At 39.5% G+C, this 25000-nt stretch overlaps 2 protein-coding genes across 15 annotated transcripts in view; one reads left to right on the top strand and one right to left on the bottom strand.

Moving 5' to 3' along the window:
• The window catches only part of LOC122249530 (uncharacterized), a 187530-nt gene extending 171848 nt beyond the window's left edge, over nt 1-15682 (top strand). For 12 of the 13 annotated variants that reach the window (XM_086553874.1, XM_086553873.1, XM_086553872.1 and 9 more), the window contains 5 exons: nt 4071-4268; nt 6218-6374; nt 7381-7874; nt 8093-11487; nt 13447-15682. In XM_086553874.1, the coding sequence (XP_086410000.1) occupies nt 4071-4268; nt 6218-6374; nt 7381-7874; nt 8093-11446 (4203 nt within the window). In that variant the 3' untranslated portion in view covers nt 11447-11487; nt 13447-15682. The remainder of the gene's footprint in view (nt 1-4070; nt 4269-6217; nt 6375-7380; nt 7875-8092; nt 11488-13446) is intronic. The other variant, XM_043010491.2, reaches the window with a different exon arrangement.
• A 604-nt stretch (nt 15683-16286) lies between these two features.
• Nucleotides 16287-25000, bottom strand: part of Trs23 (trafficking protein particle complex subunit 4-like protein Trs23) — an 8755-nt gene continuing 41 nt past the window's right edge. Inside the window, exons 1-5 of one of the 2 annotated variants that reach the window (XM_043010492.2) lie at nt 24910-25000; nt 19930-20109; nt 19551-19708; nt 19225-19345; nt 16287-18115 (exon numbers count right to left, since the gene is read on the bottom strand). The exon at nt 24910-25000 is cut by the window's right edge and continues 41 nt beyond it. In XM_043010492.2, coding sequence (XP_042866426.1) covers nt 17916-18115; nt 19225-19345; nt 19551-19708; nt 19930-20104 — 654 coding nt within the window. In that variant the 5' untranslated portion in view covers nt 20105-20109; nt 24910-25000 and the 3' untranslated portion in view covers nt 16287-17915. The remainder of the gene's footprint in view (nt 18116-19224; nt 19346-19550; nt 19709-19929; nt 20110-24909) is intronic. The other variant, XM_043010493.2, reaches the window with a different exon arrangement.

Genomic DNA, 25000 nt, shown 5'->3' with positions numbered 1-25000 from the left:
CAGACAGACAGACAGACAGACAGACAGACAGACAGACAGACAGACAGACAGACAGACAGACAGACAGACAGACAGACAGACAGACAGACAGACAGACAGACAGACAGACAGACAGACAGACAGACAGACAGACAGACAGACAGACAGACAGACAGACAGACAGACAGACAGACAGACAGACAGACAGACAGACAGACAGACAGACAGACAGACAGACAGACAGACAGACAGACAGACAGACAGACAGACAGACAGACAGACAGACAGACAGACAGACAGACAGACAGACAGACAGACAGACAGACAGACAGACAGACAGACAGACAGACAGACAGACAGACAGACAGACAGACAGACAGACAGACAGACAGACAGACAGACAGACAGACAGACAGACAGACAGACAGACAGACAGACAGACAGACAGACAGACAGACAGACAGACAGACAGACAGACAGACAGACAGACAGACAGACAGACAGACAGACAGACAGACAGACAGACAGACAGACAGACAGACAGACAGACAGACAGACAGACAGACAGACAGACAGACAGACAGACAGACAGACAGACAGACAGACAGACAGACAGACAGACAGACAGACAGACAGACAGACAGACAGACAGACAGACAGACAGACAGACAGACAGACAGACAGACAGACAGACAGACAGACAGACAGACAGACAGACAGACAGACAGACAGACAGACAGACAGACAGACAGACAGACAGACAGACAGACAGACAGACAGACAGACAGACAGACAGACAGACAGACAGACAGACAGACAGACAGACAGACAGACAGACAGACAGACAGACAGACAGACAGACAGACAGACAGACAGACAGACAGACAGACAGACAGACAGACAGACAGACAGACAGACAGACAGACAGACAGACAGACAGACAGACAGACAGACAGACAGACAGACAGACAGACAGACAGACAGACAGACAGACAGACAGACAGACAGACAGACAGACAGACAGACAGACAGACAGACAGACAGACAGACAGACAGACAGACAGACAGACAGACAGACAGACAGACAGACAGACAGACAGACAGACAGACAGACAGACAGACAGACAGACAGACAGACAGACAGACAGACAGACAGACAGACAGACAGACAGACAGACAGACAGACAGACAGACAGACAGACAGACAGACAGACAGACAGACAGACAGACAGACAGACAGACAGACAGACAGACAGACAGACAGACAGACAGACAGACAGACAGACAGACAGACAGACAGACAGACAGACAGACAGACAGACAGACAGACAGACAGACAGACAGACAGACAGACAGACAGACAGACAGACAGACAGACAGACAGACAGACAGACAGACAGACAGACAGACAGACAGACAGACAGACAGACAGACAGACAGACAGACAGACAGACAGACAGACAGACAGACAGACAGACAGACAGACAGACAGACAGACAGACAGACAGACAGACAGACAGACAGACAGACAGACAGACAGACAGACAGACAGACAGACAGACAGACAGACAGACAGACAGACAGACAGACAGACAGACAGACAGACAGACAGACAGACAGACAGACAGACAGACAGACAGACAGACAGACAGACAGACAGACAGACAGACAGACAGACAGACAGACAGAAAGACAGACAGACAGACAGACAGACAGACAGACAGACAGACAGACAGACAGACAGACAGACAGACAGACAGACAGACATTTAAATTGCAATAATTACAACTATTTATATATTATCTTACTTTGCATTGTTTTATATCTAGATAATTATCGATCTAGCTTGCTGAATATTAACAAAAAATGCTGCAATATATTACACTCGTCAGTAAAGACAATTTTCTTTAAGACTAGAATCAACAGATAATTTGCAAGTCATTTTTATTCGTTTCATTCCTAAGGAATTTGACCTGTCCTACCTTCTCCTAATGTTATAGAATTTTTTTTGTATTCTTTCTTAAAATACTGTCAAAATACCATAGAAATAGATAGAACAGAAATGAAAATAATTTAGCAAAAAAAAAGAAAATAAATAAATAAAATAATAATAATAAAAAAAATAATGATAATAATTAAATAATACAAAACACAAAACGCCCAACACGTTCATATCAAAATTCACCTCATTATTTTTTTCATATCAAAGTCTAAGCCCAGTCGATAACCAGCGCATTCCTCGCTCTCCTCACATCTCATGATCTCCCCCTTTCACATTCACCAAGGACACCTTACACAAAAATCACTCTCAGATAAGTTATCGGGGTGTTATCGGTTCTCCCGTGTTATCGGCGGCTCCTTGTTGATCCGATCCGAACGGCGATGACCTGTGTGGTATTAATTTTTGGGGGAAAAAATATTTAAAAATTTATTAAAGCAAACACGGCGTTTAATCTGACGCTGAGATAGACTCGGTTGGAAAGAAGGTCGATTGAGATGGATATGTTTGAAGGTCATGCATGTGGTTTGCGTTAGAAGGTCATGAGGTTTGTGGTAGGTCATGTGATTTGTGTTAGAAGGTCATGTGGTTTGCGTTAGAAGGTCACGAGGTTTGTGTTAGAAGGTCATTCTTTTAGCGTTAGAAGGTCATGAGGCACTTACATGAGGTTAGCGTTAGATGGTCATGCGTTTAGCGTTAGATATTCATGAGGTTAGCGATTTTATACCTACGCGACACATAAGACCACATAATAGAAAAAAAAAAAAAAATACATCTACTTCACCAGCCACTCCCACCTTCTAGTCTACCTCCATCGAAAAAAAAGAAAAAGAAAAAAAAGAAAGGAAAAAAAAAAGATCTTGTCCTGATCCATTTATTCTGATAATTCGCTCTACGTGAAACCACATTCCAAGAACGAGATGTTTTCGTCCTGCTTCTCCCAAAGAGAAAGATAAGATACCAAGATACGTAGCAAAGATAACATCACGGGGGAAAAAAAGAAAAGAAAATGTACATGCACATCGATAAGGCTTTGTTCAGCATTAGTGTGATGTGTGCATTGTTGCAAGCAAGGTGTTCCATCTTATTGAACGTGGCATCTCGACGCGGGCTTAAGGTGGAGAGACGGAAGAGGTAAGGGAAAAGAGCGTCTCGCAGATATGATGTATCTTTGGTTTGCGGCTTTTTGGGGGAGAGAGAGAGAGAGAGAGAGAGAGAGAGAGAGAGAGAGAGAGAGAGAGAGAGAGAGAGAGAGAGAGAGAGAGAGAGAGAGAGAGAGAGAGAGAGAGAGAGAGAGAGAGAGAGAGGGGGAGAGAGAGAGAGAGAGAGAGAGAGGGGGGGGGGAGGGAGAGAGAGAGAGAGAGAGAGAGAGAGAGAGAGAGAGAGAGAGAGAGAGAGAGAGAGAGAGAGAGAGAGAGAGAGAGAGAGAGAGAGAGCGAGCGAGCGAGAGAGAGAGAGAGAGAGAGAAAAGAGCGGGCTTCGGTGGTGTTTACTTTACTCTCGGCGCTGACTAAGCCTCTTTTAGCAATTGCTTGACGATTTTCAGCTGTTGTCGTTTGTCCGGATTTTTTATTTGTTTGTTTGCATTGCTCTTTGCAGCCATTCAACCTCTTAATGGGATTGGTGTGTGTGTTTTTTTTATGTTACTGAGCATATATATATACATATATATATATATATATATATATATATATATATATATATATATATATATGTATATAAGAAGAAGAAAAAAACATATATATATATATATATATATATATATATATATATATATATATATATATGTATATAAGAAGAAGAAAAAAAACATATATATATATTTTTTTTCTTCTTTTTTTACCGAGAACAGCATATAATTCGTGATTGCGCAAACCTACTGATTAATCTGTGGAGGAGGAAAAAAAATCCCCGACATCTCTGACGAGAAGATAAACGATTGCCACGATAAAAAAAAAAAAGCTGCTTGCACGAGTCGCCATTATTAATCCTAAAAAAAATATGATAATAATAATTAATCAAAACAACGATTAGATAGAACAATAAAGACAGAACCTGATACACACGCCCTTGTACCTTCCCCGACGCCCAGGTGCACATCCGGCTGGTGACGGGCGTGAGCGAGAGCGCGGGCGAACTCAAGAAAGCGAGTCCTGAAGGAGCGACCGAGGATCTTCTGCAACGAGAGGAAGAAGAGGAAGAGGAAGAGGACTCTATCCAGTCGCAGGAGGGCGGGGCGATCCGGCCTTCCAAGCGAGGAGATTGGAAGGATGAGCTCAGAGACATACAGGTAATTTTGGTGTTTGGTGGGTGAGCTTTGATGGAATTTGGGTGGTCTTGAGAAACGGGGTTTGTATTTATTTATTTCATTTATTTATTTTTTATTTTTTTATTTTTTTATTGTTATTATTATTATTTTTTTTTTACTGTTGAGGAATGTGGATTTTTTTTATTATGGTTATTATTTATTAATGTTATCATTATTAATATTATTTTCAATGTTATTATTATTATCATTTTCAATGTAATCATTATCATCATCATTATCAAGTATTAATTTGATTTGTTATTATTACTATTCGTATCATTATTATCACTTTAGTAGTAATCATGATTGTTATTATCATTAAAACCCTATGTATTATCATTATCACTATCATCACTATCATTACGATCTTCATTTCATCTCGCCTTCTTCATCTATTCCTTCTCTCTCTACAACCACCTGCTATATCCACAACCTATTACATCAGGTTCAGTGTCTGCTGTCAACTCCTACGCATTCCATTACAACTTCTTTTCTATCTGAATTTGCTTAATCCCTGAGCTGTTATCATCCTATCACAGTCTTTGCGCAAGCCCATGATAACGCAGGCATTCTTCTCTGGTTTCTTGAGTTGTGTGTGTGTATGTGTGTGTGTGGGGGGGGGGTTGTGTGTGTGTGTGTATGTGTATGTGTGTGCTTTGTTTGTTTGTTGAATAGTCTCTCTCTATCTATCTATCTCTCTATCTCTCTCTCCATTTCCTTTCTCGCTCTCTCTCTCTCTCTCTCTCTCTCTCTCTCTCTATCTCTCTCTCTCTCTCTCTCTCTCTCTCTCTCTCTCTCTCTCTCTCTCTCTCTCTCTCTCTCCTCTCTCTCTCTCCTCTCTCTCTCTCTCCTCTCTCCCTCTCTCTCTCTCTCTCTCTCTCTCCCTCTCCCTCTCTCTCCCCTCCCCTCTCCCCCTCTCTCTCTCCTTCTCTCTCTCTCTCTCTCTCTCTCTCTCTCTCTCTCTCTCTCTCTCTCTCTCTCTCTCTCTCTCTCTCTCTCTCTCTCTCTCTCTCTCTCTCTCTTTCTCATGACACCCACGTGATACCACTCCTCAACTCTATTGAAAGTTCACACGTTCTCCCTTATTTCAGTCCAATGTTAGATTAAACCCAATGATGTCAATACGATATGATCAACCCCTTGCAAGATCACTATGGCACCTTTACATTACGGATATTTCCCCTTATGATTTAAAACCTGTACTACCCCATTTCAGCTTAAGTTTAATAGCTCAACCTTTGATACCTTTATAGTCAGGATTAACATCGATTTTATACCTAGACCTGATTTTTATTACCTGAACTCTCCCCTCCCCCTCCCCTCCCCCCCTCAAGTCCTTGCCTCCAACCTTAAACTCGTGTTGATGTAAGGTTCTCTAGGCAGACCCTTCCTCCTGTAATACAGAGCCTTCAGAAGGGTACGCGTTGTAACCATGAACATAAATAGTGCATACACTTAACTTCAAACCATAAATGTTCCTTGGGCTTTATAAGAAGTGTATGCACTCAAGTATACACTCCAACTCTCTTTTTATCTTTTAAATATGAAAGGCATGAAGCATTATATAGACATTATAGAAACAGTTACACATTATCGAAATATGATCAGAAGACTTTCTGAAGTCCATTTTTTTTTCAAAAGCACTTATAGAATACATAACTACAATGGATCATTTCCTTTTAATCTTAATTTTCTTTAATACTTCTCTTCAAGGATGCCCGTGTTGAGCGCAAGGTGTCACTAGCACTAAAGCAATATAAAACAAGAATAAAGCATATCCTTTAAATCCAAACCTTCTTTATGTCCTCCTTCTTTCATTTTAATCACAAACTCCTATATTTTTGTTCCTTCATTCCTTTAAATCCTAAACTCCTTTAATCTACACTTTCATTTCTTTTAACCCCAAACTCGTCTATTTTTGTTCCTTCAAGTCTGCCCGTGTTGAGCGCGAGGTAGCGCGATTCCAGCGCACAATCGACGAAACGCAGCGCCGGTGGGAGGAGAACTACGGCCGCGTCGCCCCTCGCTCCGTGCCCGCGACAGGCCATTCCGACAGCTCGACGGAAGGCCTTCACAACCCACGCCCTGGTGAGTGCGACCGCCTTTCCTTTCCCCGCGAGTTTAGAATTAGCTTTCGTTTGTTTTCGTTAGAGCAACAATACCTACGTTCCAACTTGAGTGAGCTTTCTTGTGTGCGTGTTTGTATTTATAAACATCACACGGGACGTTTTCATAACTAACCAATCTTCCTCTGTTTGTGTTTTAATTTGTGATTTGGACTTGATACTCTTCCCCTTTGAATAAGGTATTCGGTATTGTTGAAGGTCAGATGTCTATAAAAATTTATTCCTAAATCCCCTCCCCCCACTTTCTATCCATATACTAATTAATCGTTTCATTGTAAACTCCAGTTGCAGCGATAGGCCATGCTAGGGAGGTTAGTTGAACTGCTTGGACGCGGCAGTTGAGGGAAAACAGTATCTTGTGAAGGCGTGCCTCACCCCTCTCTGAGTGCCCACTGTAGGGGATTTTAAGCCCATCTCTCCATAGACACTCATAAATGGACGACCGGCCACTCGGTACTGTCGCATGACTAGCTAACTCAGAGCGAGTTCATAGAGAATGCGTCGTGTCCAAAACAACGATTGAACTTTTAATAAAAGAGCTGATATGGTCATCAAGCCTTGGATGTTATTAGCATACAGATCGCTTTACACTCTTTCGCTGTAGTTGAGCCCCACTCTCTCTCTCCTGTTCGGCTCGCCACTCGCACTCGGAAGCACGTCGCACGGCTAGAGTAACAACCTCAGGCAACCACGGCCTCACTTGCACTCGGACTTGCGTCCTGTTAGCCAGATTCAGTTTTTACAGCTGTTTTTGTTCTTCTAAATAGATTTTACGTAGCATGAAACTTTGTCTGATTCTAAAGTGTTTACTTCAGTTTTGAAAGGAACAGTTCATGTTTAGAAAATATTAACTTTTACACATGTACTTTACCGTTTGAATGAAATATTGATCTTATTGGAAGGGGTACACAGGCATTTTTCCCGGAACATATTAGGCATATCCATTAATCTCCTTCCTCCCATTGCAGCTGCCTACCTGGTGCCTCCTCGGCATGATCTGTGGCGGACAGTGAGCGTGGACACCCTCGGCGGGCCAGCGAGAGACAGACCAGCCCTACAGCCCCTCCTGCGTCACACGAGCGTCGATAACCTCCGACCGTCGACAAAGGTGTCCAACCTCAGCCCCCTCGGGCCCAACCCCCGGCAGAGCAGCATGAACACAGTGAGTAGCCTGAGCAACATCAACCTGAACAACAACAACTGCGGAGGGAACAAGACGACGACGGCGACGACGACGGCGACGGCGATGACGACCTACCAGTCCCAGCCGGCGCACGGGCAGTCCGTGGAGAGCATGAGCGGCTACAGCGACGGGGAGAGCCACGGCGACGGGAACGACAGCGACGTCTCCACGAGCACGCCCGACAAGGTCCCCATGTTGCCGTCGGTCAGGAAGTTGGCCTCGAAGTTCGACGTCGCGAGTAGAGAGAGGGTGAATGACTTAGACAAACATGGGAAAGATGTAAGTATATTGATTGCGTTGTTTCCTTTTCGTCCTGAGACGAATCTAGGGTAATGCTTTTTTTTTTCTCAGATGATTGACATATTTAGAGATATATTTAAATATATGTACTCTCATTGATTCACTTACTGGATCGCTGTAAGTACTCTCATTAATTCACTTCTGGATTTGAAAGACGTTTGCAGTATCTAAATAAAAAGCCTCTCTCCACCAAACAGGGTTCTCTTGCATTTAATGGAAAGAAAAACATCTTCATCGAGAAATCCTCCCCAACCGACCAGCCATACATCCGGAACCTCACCAACAACCTCAACAAGAGAACAGAGAAGACATATAACGTCAAGGAGGTAAGGTCTTTGCCCAACAGCTCGAACATCACACACGAAACCCAACCTGCTTCTGACACTGACACATACTTTACTGATCATGACGACTCTGAGTTTGACGATCAGGCTACCGTGACCAGTGTCAGCTTGCCGCCGACGCCCCATTCGCTCAATGGGAGACTAAGCTACAGCACTTCCAGCCTCTTAGACTCCGACTCTTGTTATTCACTGGACGATAGGGACCAAAGTCAAATTTCCCCCGGCGAAGAAGCCTCGAAAACCATTTTCGGAGTGACTCTACGTAAAGTCAGTCCTTGGTCTGGGAACAGCAGACCTACGTCCAGCAATTCAAGTCGAACTAACGATGAAACTGCTTGGCATAATACTCACTATGATCGGCAGAACTCTTACTCCAGCTCAGTTGATTCGTATCATGAAAGGATTCCGATCTCGGAAACAGACAGCGATTCCGACGCCCCTAATGCCCTCCGCCAGGTAACCATTATCAAAATTGATGACAAACCAAGACCTGAACATCAGAGTATGGCAGATTTGTCTGTAAGACATTCCAAGGACTTCAGCAAAAATAGAAGGTACAGCAGCACCTTCAGCCTTTCCTCAGAGAATGAATTTGCAGGCTCAGTGCAACCAGTCCGGAAAACGTCCCTGCATGCACTTCCTCCCCTGCAACCCCTGAATGTAAACTCCCGACAAAAGAGCATGCCAAACCTTGGTGCGATGCCTAGCATTGCCTTTGCGCCAAAGGGACGAAAAAGGTCAATGCGCGATTTCCTGAAGAGTTATCAAAGGCAGACGTCCTTGAGTGAGATTAACAGGATTGAGGAAAAAGTTGAAGAAGAGTGGGGCAGCCAGAGGAACGGACACGTCCCTCTGCAGCGCATGACTTCAGTGCCTTCATGGCATCGTAGCAGCTTCCACGAAGAGCAGAAAATATCTCCGACAAGAGATCTTCGACCGATGCAAGAGGCAGCCCCAAAACACGAGCCCTCACCAGTGCAAGAAACTGGCCAAACGAAGAGTACCAAAGAGAACGCCATCGAATCACCAACTGTTACATACGAAAATACTCTGTCATCTGAGAAAGTATTCCCCTCTTCTAAGGAAGAAATTGACACCTCATCAAATTCAAAGACTGGCGAATTAAGAGAGACAAAGAACAGCCAGAAAGTCGAGAATTTCCAACATGAATCTGATGACGAGTCCAGCATGTCTGACAGTACAATTACTTCGGAGGTTCAGGAACACACCGGTACAGAACCAGTCGAGAGCGATGACAATGAAACACCCATGAACAGGGCTAAAAGTGTATCAGATCTCCTGAAGCTGTACACAGAATTGGAAACTAAAGCTGGAAGACCACCAAGCAGAACTACCAAGAAAGAAATATTCGGCTCTCAGGATCTACTCGACAAAGAACCTAACAGACAAAACTATGAACGGGAAACGTTTTCACGAAGCGTTAGTCGAAATAACGAAAAACAAAATGATTTTCTGGATCACGGTAAAGCTGAGGCTGACAAAAATGAAAGGGAATATTTCTATTCACAAAAGCAAGGGCCAAGGGAACTAACCCAAGAAACCAGCCTTGGGGAACCCTTTTCACCAAACGATGAAAGAGTAAAGAATTCTCTAGGGTATGTTGAAATAGAGTCTAGTATACCAAAGAAAGAAGCTCAAGAACCAGTCCAAATTGAACCAAACCAAGAACCTAGTAATAAGGAACCACCATCACCAGCAGTGGTTCTGGACGATGACAAAGTCAAGGATTTCCTGGGACACATCGCTGTTGAGTCTGATGTGTCCACCCCCGACAGTGCAAAGGAACTTGAAGAACAAAACATTGATGCAGAAAAGACCGGACAAGACGCTCACAAAAAGCCTCTGGTAAAAGCTAAAAGCATTTCAGATCTCCTGAAGTTATATTCAGATAAAAGGACCATCGGGGACGAGATACCTTCGAAGCTGCCCATTAAGGAGTCAGCTGGCAATTCAAACAAAACTATCATAACTCTCTCTGACAACGAACACTACCCAAAAGCACATCAGAATTCTGCAAAAATAATTCCAAGTGATGAGCCAGTGTCTGTGCACAGATCCAGAGGCACTGAAAGTGTTCCACCCAAAAAAGCTGCAGATTTCGGCAAAGCCATTTCCTACGACCAGCCTGACTCAAGGACTTCGCGGCCCCAGCAGGATCTCCCAAGAAGTGAAAGGGCAAATCCCCAAAATACAAGGACTCCAACCTCTGGCAGTGTGCCCTCGAAAAGGCCTGTCTTCACCCAGAATGCAAAGCCATTCGGTAAACTTTCTAAATCCGAAGAGAAAGCACAAGTCACAAACACAGACAGAAATGGAAATTCTGTTTATGAAGGACATGATAACAGAACAGTCATCAATGTTTCAGACAACTCATCTGATTCAGTATACTTTGCCAGTTACATCAACATAGACAGCGAGGATAGCGGTTACTCACCTACTAAATATCCCTCCTACAGCGATGTACACCAATATTCGCCATCGGAGAATAACAACACAAACCGAGAATACTCCAGCGAGGATTTCTCGTTCGGCGCCAAGGAACAAAACACGACAGCCTCTTCGGCGAACCCGGAATTAGTCTCTACCAGTAATCCATGGGTGAAATATTCCCAAATTATACCTATTGACATGGATAGCCACTCCTCGCAGAACACGCCGAAGGTGATCACCGAAGACACAAATCACAACTCAGTGCAGGTCATCGAGAAGGAAGCGAAGGGGCCTCACGTCACAGTCATCTCCCTCTCGGAAGGCCCCCCCTCGGTGCCTCCTCCCGCGCCGCCCTCGTCAGACGAAACCAGCGAAGACGACGCGTATTGCGACCCTCTGTCCCTGACGCGAATGATCGTCCACGGATCGCGATGTGGAAGCAGCAGCAACCGGAAGCTGGAGCAGAGGAAGAAAATGATCGAGTCCGCTACCGTGCCGCGCAACTCCCCGTTCTCCCCTCTGAAGAGAAAACAGCCCTTCTTCCCCGACCCCACGGTCACCACCTCCCCCCCGCACGCAGACGCATCTTTGCACAAGATGAAGCTACGGCCCCAGAACTCCTATGACGAAGGGGTCGACTTGACGCTGAGTGACGCTGAGCTCGCCCAGTCAGCCGTCTCCTCTGAGGCCAAGTCAACCAGCAGTGTGGACACCGTCGGCAAGGACAGCCCCGAGCCCAGGGTACTGAGCGACTAGAGGCACATGTGCATGACTGAGAAAGGGTTCAAGAGAATGAGGTACTCCACAGGATCATGCAGTCTTGGGCCTGTTGGTTGTTGTTGGGTTTTCTCACTTGCAATGTCTTTCAGATTTCATTTATTACGATATATTTTGTGCATTTTGTTAGGAGTTATTTAATTGTGTACTATAATTTACTTGTACTGAGGGAACAAGGTATTGCTATTTTCGTAAATGTATCTTTTCATATTAAATGGTAGGGCGATTCTAAACGCATAAAATCTCATACGTGAAACACATCATCCTGTCTCTTAGGCAATTACATCATATATTCAAATCCTTTATTTTACCATTCATTAGTAGCAACGCTCTACCTTTTCCACGTTACGAAAGCAAATCTGAAATCTGAAAGCATTGCCGAGATTGCGCTGCGGGCGTCCATTTCGTGGGAATTTCCTGCTTCATGAAAACCAACTCCAGTATCTCGAAATTTGGTCTTGGCGGAATTGCTTGCAAGCACATGCTCATCTACCTGTTGATTGCGTATTGATTATGGGCATATTCAAGTACAAGATTTCCCCCTTTTGGTGTTGGTATGGTTTGAAATCGTCTTGTATTGGTTGATTTTGTATTGAAGGGAAGAACATTTTGGCCATGTGTATTTCTCTGTGCTATCTGTGGGTCTCAACATTCCTGTGATATAAAACGCCATCACGTGGATAAGTCATGTGGATTATATTCTGGATATGAACACAAACTTATGGACTTTATGTATGGATGGATTTTTTCTCCCCCTGTGTCTTTTGGATTCATGCACCCACTTGCTACCAAAATGTAGGATTTCCATAAGTACTATTTCTGCACTTCCTTTTGAATGATTTCATATCTTCTACTATGTGTCTTTACTCGTATTTTTTTCTGCACATTTCTCCGTATTGTCGTATTTTGTCTGCCTGTACGAACCTGACGCTATGACTTCTTTACGTTAAACTGTGACTGTGGGATTGTGACACTGTTCTGACTGGACTTTTGCTTCCCTCTCTTTACAGTTTGTTTTTTATGGACATATGTTTGAGATTTTGTGTTATGTACTTCTGTCTTTTTTTTTCTTTTTTGTTTTTACTATTTTGGTTATATTTCTTGTTGGATTGATATTTTGATTATTCTCTTTCAGATTTTGATTTTCATTTGCTTTATTGATGATTTAATGATACTTAAAAATAGAAAAGATGACCATATGGCAATGCAAAATAATTGTTTACTATAAACAAATACATCTGTCAACCCACACACGTATGCACGCACATACAAACACACGCGCACTCTTTTTCTAACACTAAGGAGTATTAAATCAACTAATTTCCCCTACATGTTTTTCTTGCTCGGCCCGAAACACTTACAAATAAAACTCAAGAAAATAATATATTTTTCCTCTGCATATGCACACACTCACTTTCACTTTCTAAAAATGAAATCATTATAACTAAATTATAAACAGCTTGTAGATTTACCCGCACACACTTCCTCTTAAATATCACACGCACACAAAATAAACAATTACAATTACATGTATACTGTATAAAATGATGCACTGTCCATACTTTACACTGTCATTGATTTACCTAAACATATTTTATTGTTTTATATTATATATGTGTGATTTGTGTGTCAATTACTGGTTTATTTTGAATAGATTTAGATGTTCTTTTTCTTGTCTTTTACATGCAGCTTATTTTTCTAAATAATGGAAGGTGGTGTAAGAGGAAATTTATGATGAAAATGTAATTTAATGTGAGTAACTTGCTTATCCATGTAGAGTAACAGCAGTAGAATAGTTTTGGAATTTAAATTTTTACATTTGTTTTGTCTAAATATCTTATTTGTACAAGTATCCATGCAGTTTCTGTCCCGTAAAAAAATATAGCAGGTTTTCGATTCTGTAAAGAAAAAAAAAATAGCTATACTGAAACCATCATATGATTTCCGGAACTAAGACCGCTTTCCAACTCCTTCGACAGGTGCACAGTCTGACCGCGCGCTGCGTCCCCCGGCGATTCCGCGAGGGCTTGAAGGAGCCCCCGGCGAACGGTCACGTGACTACGAAGTCGCAGCCCAACCACACCTGTCCCTCTCCTAGACGCGACGCCCCTTCGCCCGAACACCTGGGCATTCCGTGGGGCCCCGCAGCCATCCCGGTCCGGCCCACGCAGGTGCACGGGGACACGAGCGACGACTCGTCCGCGCCCCCCGGTTCCCCGAGACGCGTTCCCCGCCGGAGGAGTGGCGGGCGTCGAGACACCCCCGGCTGGTACACGAGACCCGAGTGTGGTTCGCTGACCGATCCTGCGGTTCCAGTTGCTGCTGACAGTGTTTGCTAGACTGGGACGATTTCCGCTTCGTTGATATAGTGCAGATTATACACATAGACTTCTATATTTTACCAAAAAAGAACGTACTTTTCATCTATCCTCGAAATTATTTTAAAAAAAAGGAACACATCACAAAGAAAGAAATTAACCTCAAATTGAAAGTATTCGGCAAAGCAAGGCATTTTCTTCTCTTCGACCTCTTTTTTATATAAGATGATTCATGAGAAACCCTCATGGGTCTTATCAAGTGGCCTCTCCCAAAGCCTCTGTGAAACACTTACTCGTCACTTAAGAGGGAAGTCCCCCCGAGAGGTCCGGCCCAAGTGATGTGCAATTATATGCTGCCATAGCCATACATATCACCTTCACATTCATGGATGAACTGTTACGTAACAAAAGCTATCAGTCAGCTGCAGTTTTATATTATGCAAGGGTGGATCATAATAAGGTCATTACATATTCATCATAAATAATGAAAATAATGAAGTGTAACCAAGTCAAATCTACAACAAAGTGGTCGACAATAAGATATGAATATGATGTCAATGTTTTAGTATTTGAGAAAATACTCTGCAGTGTTACTAAAGGAGAAAATTGAGTGAATTATCTAAATATTCCAAGCTCCTGGACTTTCAGTGACTCTGCATCATTTTGAGTGTGAGGTGTGTAAATATCTGAAAATGTTCATATTATATGGGTTACACTTTCTTTTTCTTCTTCATAATTACTTATTCTGTTAATGAAATGTCTTCTACATGAAGAATTGTAAATAAATAAAAAAATGTATTTGATACAAAGTGAAATGTACTACAGCTAATATGTATACCACAGCTAATGCAATTACTGTACTGAATGTAGAGTTTTCAGTAGACAAGCTTATGGTATTGAATAGAGGTGCCTCAAGTCAAGGGATAACTGTTCTTGTCAAACAATGTAATTGATCCTTCGTTTAAAAGTACTACTACAATCTTTAAGATAATCACCTGTTTCATTTTAAAATCTTGATTGTCATCTCAGTATGGAAAAAAATATTTGGAAAATATTGAAATTCTTAGATTATAGGGTGATTCGTGATTGGCAACTGTGATCAAACTCAGCATGGTGGTAGCAGATAGTTTATATGATGTTGAATAGTGTGTACGTCTATTTTTCATATACTGTGTACTTTATGTATGAAGAAGATACCTTTGTTGATAACTCTAAATGTAATGGTGCCTTTATGGAGTATATTGTAACTAAATGCCTTATATGTTAGTGATTATGTTGTATTATAAATGATAGATTACAATCATAATATTTTAGTGTTGTATAGTCACTTATAAAAAAACATGAGCTCAGATCACCTATGTACTTGCAATTCATGAAATAAAAAAAAATATTGCTTTCAGTTATTCACATATCTGCAAGATAAAAAATTTAATCTTTGAAAAATGTAAAAAGTAGTATTTGCAGTAGCTACTAAGCATAATTCTGGCATACTTCTGAGATGGCATTGTAATGGACTTCTCAGAAAAAAAGAAAGAAAAATTGAGAACATATCTTACATATTCATGTAATATGGACTTACATTTATGAATAGTTTCCATTACAGTTTTAATATTACCTTTTTTTTTATTATGTACAGAAAATATCATTGCTCATTGCTTTCCATATTTCAGGCCCCTGGCACAGCTAGAAACTCTGATTTACAATTGCCTTTGTATCAGTATTAAACTGTCTTCTTTGATGTATGCATCCTGATTTCTGGTTTCAAGTGCCATACCGCAAACATCATTTATTTTTCCTTCATTTCTTTTACAGCCTTTACTTTATGCTGCCTAATAGTAGTGTTATTTCCATAACTCAAGAAAATTTCCTTATTACTCAAATATATAGACTCCATACATCAACGTTTTCTTATACCCTATGTGTACAAGAAATTGAATAGTAAAATAATTCTGGTTCCTGCAATTAATTCCAAGTTATTATCACTCAGGCCAAGTGAAAAAAAATACAAAAAACATTGAGGTTCCCAACTGTCACATTACCATCAAATGAATTGCAGAAACTTCTAGCTTGCATTTTGATAAATTCATGTCAAAATAGGTGTCTTAGATGCAGAATTTGTCAATAATAGTCATTAAATTTTTTAGGGTTGGTTGGATTACAAGAACCTCAACCTTTTCATCACCTATCCATAACAGTGTATCAGGAGATTGACAAATGATATTGCCTGAATACAGATTTACATTGGATAAATCAGATCCTCGGGCCTACGTAATTGACGTGGAAGACTCAAGCTTCGGCCACAACTGTTTTTTTTCTGCCCAATTCCTACTCATCTATACATTAGAGTACTGAAAATCTTCTCCACTTTTTTTAAATTTTGACATGTGTTTTGTGTTTAAACAAATAGTTCCTGCAGTTTAGTCTTTTAGTCTCCATAAAGAAGGAATATCCACTGTACACTCAGTGTAACATCACTATCCCAAATTTGTGGAAGTACGAAGTTTGGAAAAGAATTTTCTTTATTGTTACAAAGAAAAAACAAAATATTTACAACTATAAACTCCACCTCCTCACTCCTAGTCCCACTCATCAAAACAACCAAACTGGTAGCGGCACATTACATGCCCTGCACATGGTCAAAAGCATTCAGGTCATCAACATCTGCAATGGGTTAACTGATCCTGAATCTCCTACAAATCCCAATTTCAATTAAAAATATATATATAGTTTCCTTCACTGATTCAAGAGCTTAAAGAATGCCATCTCCCAGTATATAAATAAACATCCATGTTAAGACATAATCATTAACCTGTTAGTGCACTATCTACTATTCCTTTATTTATTGCTTTATCATTTTTACACACAACATTTATAAGTCACCAAGGTGTTGTTTACTAGGCCTGCTTGACCTCACCTATTTACATCATTCCTTGAACTGTTGGGATTTTAACATTTTATTATTATTAAGTTATGATAATGATGATGATGATGATGATGATGATAGATAAAAATAAAAATAATAATAAAAACAACAGTGTCAGTAATAACATTATTAACAGTTGTAATAGTAACAGTTTTCTTTTACCAAAAAAATCCTATCCCCATATATATTTGTTTTGAATTGTTTCTTGAAATTGATAAATCTTTACTATTCTTAATATAAATCAATTTGGAGTAACATAAAGGAGATAAGACAATCAATACCCACCAGCATATGCTAACAAAATATTTGCAATGTAATATAACATATTCTACAAATGTTCCAAGTTGAACTTTGCTATAAAATATCACAATATTTCTTTGAAACCATAATCACAAACACTAGTCTTAGAAACCATAGATAGCTTGATAAGTTCCACAATTTCTTGTGTAATAAATCCTCAAAGGAATTTACAAATTACTTAACCCTTTGACGATGGGTCACAGTCTAATTTGGGTATCTTAAGATGCCTGTTTTCTATCATTTTCTAGATTTATAGTATGAAATATAAGTTGATATGTAACACAAGAAAAGTGATACTAATTTGGTATGATAGGTCATAACTGGGAATAAATACAGCATGAAAGTGAGTCTCCCAACCCCATGAAGGTACCCATTGCATAAGGATTAAACACTATAGGTTAAGAGAAATTTGATCTAATCAAGATTATATTTATTCCTAATACTTTTATAATGATAGATCTCACCTGACATAACTTATCAAAATATACATCAAAATAAATGAACTGTATTTACTGAAGTAAGAACGAGAACAAAAAAACAAACAAGTAGTAGTATCTTATACAGTTTACTTTACCTCTGTTCTAAATAACAATTCTTTAAAGCTCATACAATCAAAGTTACAAATCTATCCTTAATCATGGCAATTCCAAATAGTCATTATAAAATCAGTAACAATCTTCTATGGTCAAGAAAGATCATTGTAACTATAGTCTTTCTATATATCATTCTTCATGTACGTCTCAATACCAGAATGTTAACTCCAAACATAATCCATCATATGTGTAAGAAAAAGATGCACGTACCAGCTCCTTCTTCGCACACAATAATTAAAGTGATGGAGATGAAGACCATAACCCTATATCATCAGGTATAACCTACTTTCATCCAGAGAAACATACAAAACAACTCATATACTGCTTATTCCTAATCTCTCGGCTTGTTCGAGGGTGCCTTTTATGTGTTCGTCGAAGAGCTCGCATCTTATGGGCATCTCTAAGGAATAGAAGGGATTCTTGAGGGCGAAGTCAGAGTAGATTTCATAGACCCGGTGGAGAAGGGTGTCTATGCCTGCTTGTTTGGGGTCGGAGATCAGCATAAACTTCACTCCTGGAAAGTTAAAAAAAAAAGTAATAATAATAATAAAAGTAAAAAACAATTGTATAAGGAAATCACTTCTAGCTTATAAAAAATATATATATTGAAAAAAATATTGGATATGTATTATATTTTCAAAATAAACTGGCTTTTTGCAATGACAGTCAAAAGTCAAAAACATGAAACTAATTTTTTTGTTGATAATATTCAGTGACTTGCATTAGCTGAACTCTTCCTGAGGGAATATTATCTCATACCTAGAGTTTATGCAGATGAACAAAATAATTATATCTCAAAATGGGTGATAAGTGACCTTTATCTTAAAACGCAATAGCTTTTTAAATTTCCAGGTCTTCCCCGAACATGACAGAAGAGAAAAAGCTACCATTCTTTCAATTCTCAATTTTGTATAAGTCACACAAATACTTTGAAGGGGAGTGATAAACATGTGGATGTGTTTCCATTACAGCTGTAGCCAATTACTTGGAGTGTAATGAATATTGAAAGTGGTTTCTCAAGTTTAAGCTGTAAGTAACATTAATCCTTCCAAGATGGGCCACTTATAGATGTTTAGCTGGGCATATTAAGTTTTGTGTGTTCTCTTATATTTTCTAAACTTTTTGTATGAAATATGAGGCCATTCATGATACATTAGCAAAGTGATACTGATTAGCATCTGGTAATCATAACTAAAGGAAAAGTAGCTTCTAATTTCAACATACAGAAAGTGCAGCATGAAAGTGATCCAACCAACTAAAAATGCCAGTGGCAGAAGGGATTTGAAAGCCACGAGTGGGTGTATTAGAACCATGGAAATATTTTCCCGTGACTGTAGGGGATTTTTGTTCCATTACATTATGCTATACAAAACCAATATAAAACCCATTTTTTCCACTCCTTTTTCAAAGTATTTATTATTAACACATCTTCAATTTTAAGAGACATCATATACAAACCACTATTTTTTCTGCATTCTCAAAAATACAAACATTCATTATTTTGGAAGCACTTCATCATATTATAATTACTGAATTTAAGGAAAAACAAATTTACAAAATAACATATAAACAAATTTCCAAGTAGTGATAAGAGAGTTAAAAATGTGTAAAAAAGATTTATACCTGTCAGTGTCTGGAAGCAATTCATCCTGAAATTGTCACTCTCGATAGTTTCTATCCCTGAGCTTCTCGTCTCTGGACTTAGTTGACATGCCAACGCATACAGAGGATAAAACATTGACGCCTGCAAAGAAAACAAATGAATCAGCATTACCATTTACTTCCTTACTTGCTCAGCATTCACAAAGAATATCTATCCTGCCTGCTCTATACAGGAAGACAAATGCAAGGTTGACAATCTACATAAAAATCTTTAGATCAAACATGAAAAATTAACATCCTTTTCAGAACTGATACTATATTGTACACATGTTGACACCTAATCTCACCTGGAAAATCTTCTCGTTAGTGGTCAACTTGGGTCGCGCAAATTTCAGGTTAATGGGGTAGTTGGTCTCATTGGCGAGAACCTGCATGGCATCACGTCCATCGTCAAGCTGTTGGCCTGTCACCTTCATGCCGTTTACCGAAACTAATGTGTGTCCGACTGCGAGGAAAATCAAGCTAGATACACTACACTGTACAGAAGCTCTTTGGATTTAAAAATATTATCATGATTTCATAATTTCTTAGTGTTTCCCTTGTAAAAGAGGGTAAGACAAACTGCACTGTATTAGAGCAATTTGAAGAGATAACTTTTACAAATAAATATTTTCAAAATATCACTATTTCCTTGTGTTTCATTAATAAAAAAAATGTCTGCTTTACCTTTAATCCCATCACGCTGACCATAAACAACCATGATGTTTCTGTTCTGCACCTCCAGCTTAACCTCTAGAGGGTAGCTGAACGTCTTCTCATTTTCTATAGTTGGAATATTGTTATCCAGCTGGTATATCAGACCTCCGGACTTGCTAAGAATATACAGGCTGTGAATTGTCATGTCTGCTGGAAGGAAGAGAGAAATAAAAGGTCATGATTTTTTATTGTATGAAAGTATCTGCATTTTGAGAAATTAAAGATGTATTACTTAAAATACTTATATAAACTACTATGATATAGTTGTAATATAGCTAACCTCTTAAGTCTGAACCATCTTGATTGCACATACTGATAAATTCAACCTTCAGCATCCTCAATAGAACATTAGCATGTAATAATTGGAAGGAAGTTTTCAGTGTGAATGGGACACAGTAAGAATAGACTTGTAGGTCTGGTACTGTTGGCATCTTCCAGCCTCCAAGTCACACAGTGAGTTATCCCCCCCCCCCCCTCCACATCCTTCTACCTCCTTCTACCCCACTGGGCCTTCCCCAGTGTCTCTCTTAGGTGACTTTTTTCCTCTCCCCTAATCTTCCCTTTAAACCCCCATCTGAGACCACGACCCCTAAAACTGCCTCACTACCCTTGGAAAACTTTCTTTTCTTGCAGTTGCTTCCTGGCAAGGCTGAGTTATTTAAGATATTGTATTTTATTTATAAATTTAAAGACAAGACTTATCATAGAATAAATCATGATGATTTTATGTTATATTGTGCTATCTATGTTTTATTTACATGTATTTTGTAAGTTTTCTCCATTTTTGCTTATATAAGAGGGTTAACTTTTTAAAATTAAATGCTGTACTCTTTTGGTAACTATTTGACATAAATTTTCTGGTGTGCAAAATCACCCTATTCAGACATTAACGACCAGAGAATATGAAAATTTGGGGCTATCAGTAATTATGGGGATAGGTGAGCTAATGCAATGCATTTTGGGGAGGTTGATTTATTTTTAATATTTGAATATCCAGAGCTCTGTAGCCTTGGCAATCAGAAGCTTTTTCAGAATAACAGAATATTAACCCATTGCAGACGGGGATAGATTCGATTGCCCAGTCTCCAGGATAGGTTTTATTTTAGAGTGAGGCAGCTTGGAGCAACATAATTTGAATCTTCCCACTCTCTTTTAGTCATTTATTGTTAAACTAGAGCCATTTTTATGTTTTATTTTTTGTGTGTTTTATTAAGTTTAGAGGCTTATGTGTGCCATATGACAGGCTCTATCAGTGCTACAGTTGACTAAATTGTAGTGTATGATCCATATTAGCTCATTATTGTCTTTATACTCAGGGTGATAGAAGTATTGCTGTTTTATGGGAAGACAAAAGGCAACTTTATTTTTTCGTATTTTTGTGCTGTCATGAACGAATACAAAACATATAACCACCTACAATGAGGATAACATGAAGAGGTAGGGAAGAGGAAGGAAACCTGTGCTAATGACTGTGAGTGCCACAGTAAAAGGCATCCATATTGGCACAGGAGCACATTTTAGGGAAGAAAAATGAAACCTGTGCTTGTGACTGTGAGTGCCACAGTGAAAGGCATCCATATTGGCACAGGAGCACATTTTAGGGAAGAGAAATGAAACCTGTGCTTGTGACTGTGAGTGCCACAGTGAAAGGCATCCATATTGGCACAGGAGCACATTTTAGACACTGGGTATGGATTGAGTCACCTTCCTATTCTCATTCTGCCTGCACAACTTTCATCGGTGGTACTTTAGAACAAGAGGTCATCAACTTAGTGTATGCATTGCTCTATAAAGATAGTGCTTGCTAAAGGCCGTGGATGGGTACCATTCAAGGCTCTCTCTCCTGCTGGTGCTAGGAAAAAGTGGTGCCGTCTAGGTTTTGGACGTTAAGTTAGCTTAATTTTACAGCAATTACATTAATTATGACTGCAGTTGCCATCATCACTCACTCCTTTTTCATAGCACAATAAAATAGCACAGTGATCCAAAATCCCTGAACGTCATGTATGTCATGACGCCCATTGTTAGGCCAAAGCTCCTACGTCATGAATGTCATGACACCCATCCGCAATAGGTTAATAATGTTTTAAAAAGTTTAAAAAAGAAAGTAATGAAAAATCTCAGCAAAAATATAAATTATAGATGAATCTAACTGTTAATTAATCAATATCTATCTTTCTCCTCAACATATTATTGTAAATGTCAATAACCTTCCACCTGAGAAATTCTGCCAAAACCAGTCTGAGCTCTGCATTGCCAAAAAATATGAGTTGGAGGTTTGATAATTTTCTCTGAAATACCATTGCCAAGTAGGTCATATACAAAGCACCACTGAGTTGAACTTTATCCATTGGAGACAGGGACAGATTTGCTTGTCTAGTTGCCAGGATGGGCGCTAGTGCCACCTATGCTGCACCCCAGATGGGCTTTTCTAAGAGCGAGGCAGCTTCATGGGACATATCGCGACCTTTCCCACTCTCTTTCACTCACTCATTTAAAAACTATAAGCAGATTTTTGTATATGTTACAAGACACCAGAGTGGCTTTTCAAACAAAACCTTTTTCTTGTATTTAAAATGGCTGTATTCTATCCAAAACTCACTTGAAACTTGCTGCGATCTCTAATGGAAGGACTAAAATTTTAACCCCTTACGGATGGGTGTCATGACATACATGATGGACAAGTTTTTGGCCTGACAATGGGTGTTGTGAAATACATGACAAAAGACGGCACGCCATAATTGACGTTGGGGGTGCGTGGATAACTCTGTTTCTTTATTATACTGAGTAAAAACTCTATTTAATGAGTGATGATGACTATTACAGTCATAATTACTATAATTGCTGTAATGTTTAGCATAATGTGTTTAATCTAAAATCCCAAACCTGAACGGCACCATTTTCTCCTAGCACCTGCAAGAGAGAAAGCCTTAAACCCTTCCATTGTCTCTAGCAAGGGCTATCTTCAGAGAGCGATGACACACAGCATTGTAGAAAGCTTACATATTTGTTTAAATATGCTCCTTGCACTTGTTTAATATTTACGGTTTATGATGGTTTCCTAAATGGAACTTTTACTTGCTATTATGTATACATAAGTTGTGTTTTATCAAAATGGCCAACAACCTTAAATCCAATGCAAGAGTGGTGCAGTGTCAAGTGATATCGAAAGTCTCCACGCCTTCCTGCACTTCAGTAAAGGACAGCAAGTCTCCAACACATAACATATGGTGAGACAGAGCTTGAACTGGTTCCTTATTCAACCCATTGCGGATGGGTGTCATGACATACATGATGCAGGTGCTTTGGTCTGACGATGGGTGTCATGACATACATGACGTTCAGGGATTTTGAATCACTGTGTTATTCTATTGTGCTATGAGTAAGGAGTGAGTGATAATGGCAATTATGGTCATAATTACTATAATTACCGTACTATTGAGCAAACCTAACTTCTAAAACCTAGATGGCACCACTTTCTTCTAGCACCAGAAAGAGAGTGCCTTGAATGGCATCCATCCACGGTCTCTAGCAAGCGCTATCTTTAGAGAGTGATGGCATACAGCAAGTTGATGACCTCTTGCTCTAAAGTACCACCGATGAAAGTTGTGCAGGCAGAACGAGACGAGGAATTTGACTTAAACCATACCCAGTGTTTAAAATGTGCTCTTGTGCCAATAGGGGTGCCTTTTACTGTGGCACTCACAGTCATTAGCACAGGTTTCCTTCCTCTTCCCTACCACTTTATGTTATCTTCTTTGTTGGTGGTTATATGTTTCATATTTGTTCAAGACAGCACACAAATACAAAAAAATAAAGTAGCTTTTTGTCCTCCCATAAGACAGCAATACTTCTATCATACTTAGTATAAAGAAAATAATGAGCTAATATTGATCATATACTACAATTTTAGTCAACTGCAGCATTGATAGAGCTTGTCATATGGCACATATAAGTCTATAAACACAATAAAACACACAAAAAATAAAACTCAAAAATGGCTCTAGTTTTATGAGTGACTGAAAGAGAGTGGGAAGATTCAAATTATGCTACAAGCTGCCTCACTTAAAATAAAACCCATCCTGGAGACTGGGCAAGCGAATCTATCCCCTGTCCGCAATGGTTTAATGATAATCACTTCTGAGTTTTACAAGTTCTAAATTCCTAAAATAAGTATGGTGGATGTTTACTTAGCACAGCCAGAACTCTAAAGACATGGTCACTGGAATCTTTATATAATTTCAAATATATACATGTAATAAAACATTCATAAATACTGTTGCATGATTGCTGTTTTACTGATACCTTGACAAATATCTCAAATAATGATGACTATAATTCAAATCAAAATATCCATAGTGTTCTGCTTTCCTCTATGAAGCAATATGCCTACCAGTGAATAAAAAACATACACTTTAAAAAATAATGGCCAGAATGTATTAAAAGCAGAGAGAAACAATTTGAAAAAAATAGATATCATGGTCCTAAAACAACACATGATGGCCATCATATCAACATATCAAACTCTGCTGTCTTTTCTGGGAGATGCAACTTCTCTCATAAACATTATAAAATAACATCCATGACAAAACCAAATGGAGATTTGATATAATTACTATTACCTGCTAAAGACATTTTAATTCTTAATTGATATCACTTCCCGCAATTTATATGTAGATCTTTCAACGATAACTTATCATCAATCACTTCAACAATTGATTTTAAACAAAATACGATAAGACAAAGTCTGAAAATAAAAGAAATATGCCTAAAATCATAAAAACAAAATATCGAAACAAATATCTAAACTTTCCACAATCACACCCCACTCATAACGAATTCTAACTTCCTATTTCTGTTTCCTACGTATAGACAATATGCTCATACATAAAAAATAACTTGCTTCCACGTGGATTTATTGCAGAGAGAAATTAAAGGGACTTCCATTACCTTTGCTTTGCGAGAATATTTTTTGCTCAGTTTGACACTTGTCGGGAGTATGGCGTTACTAACATCGTGTTGTGTAGTTGTTATTTAATGA

This window comes from Penaeus japonicus, unplaced genomic scaffold (assembly GCF_977035675.1).
Source record: "Penaeus japonicus unplaced genomic scaffold, GWHDUDI00000001_assembly GWHDUDI00000029, whole genome shotgun sequence".
NCBI classification, from domain to species: domain Eukaryota; kingdom Metazoa; phylum Arthropoda; class Malacostraca; order Decapoda; family Penaeidae; genus Penaeus; species Penaeus japonicus.
Note: the sequence above shows the minus strand (reverse complement) of the source record. Positions and strands in the feature narration are given on the sequence as shown.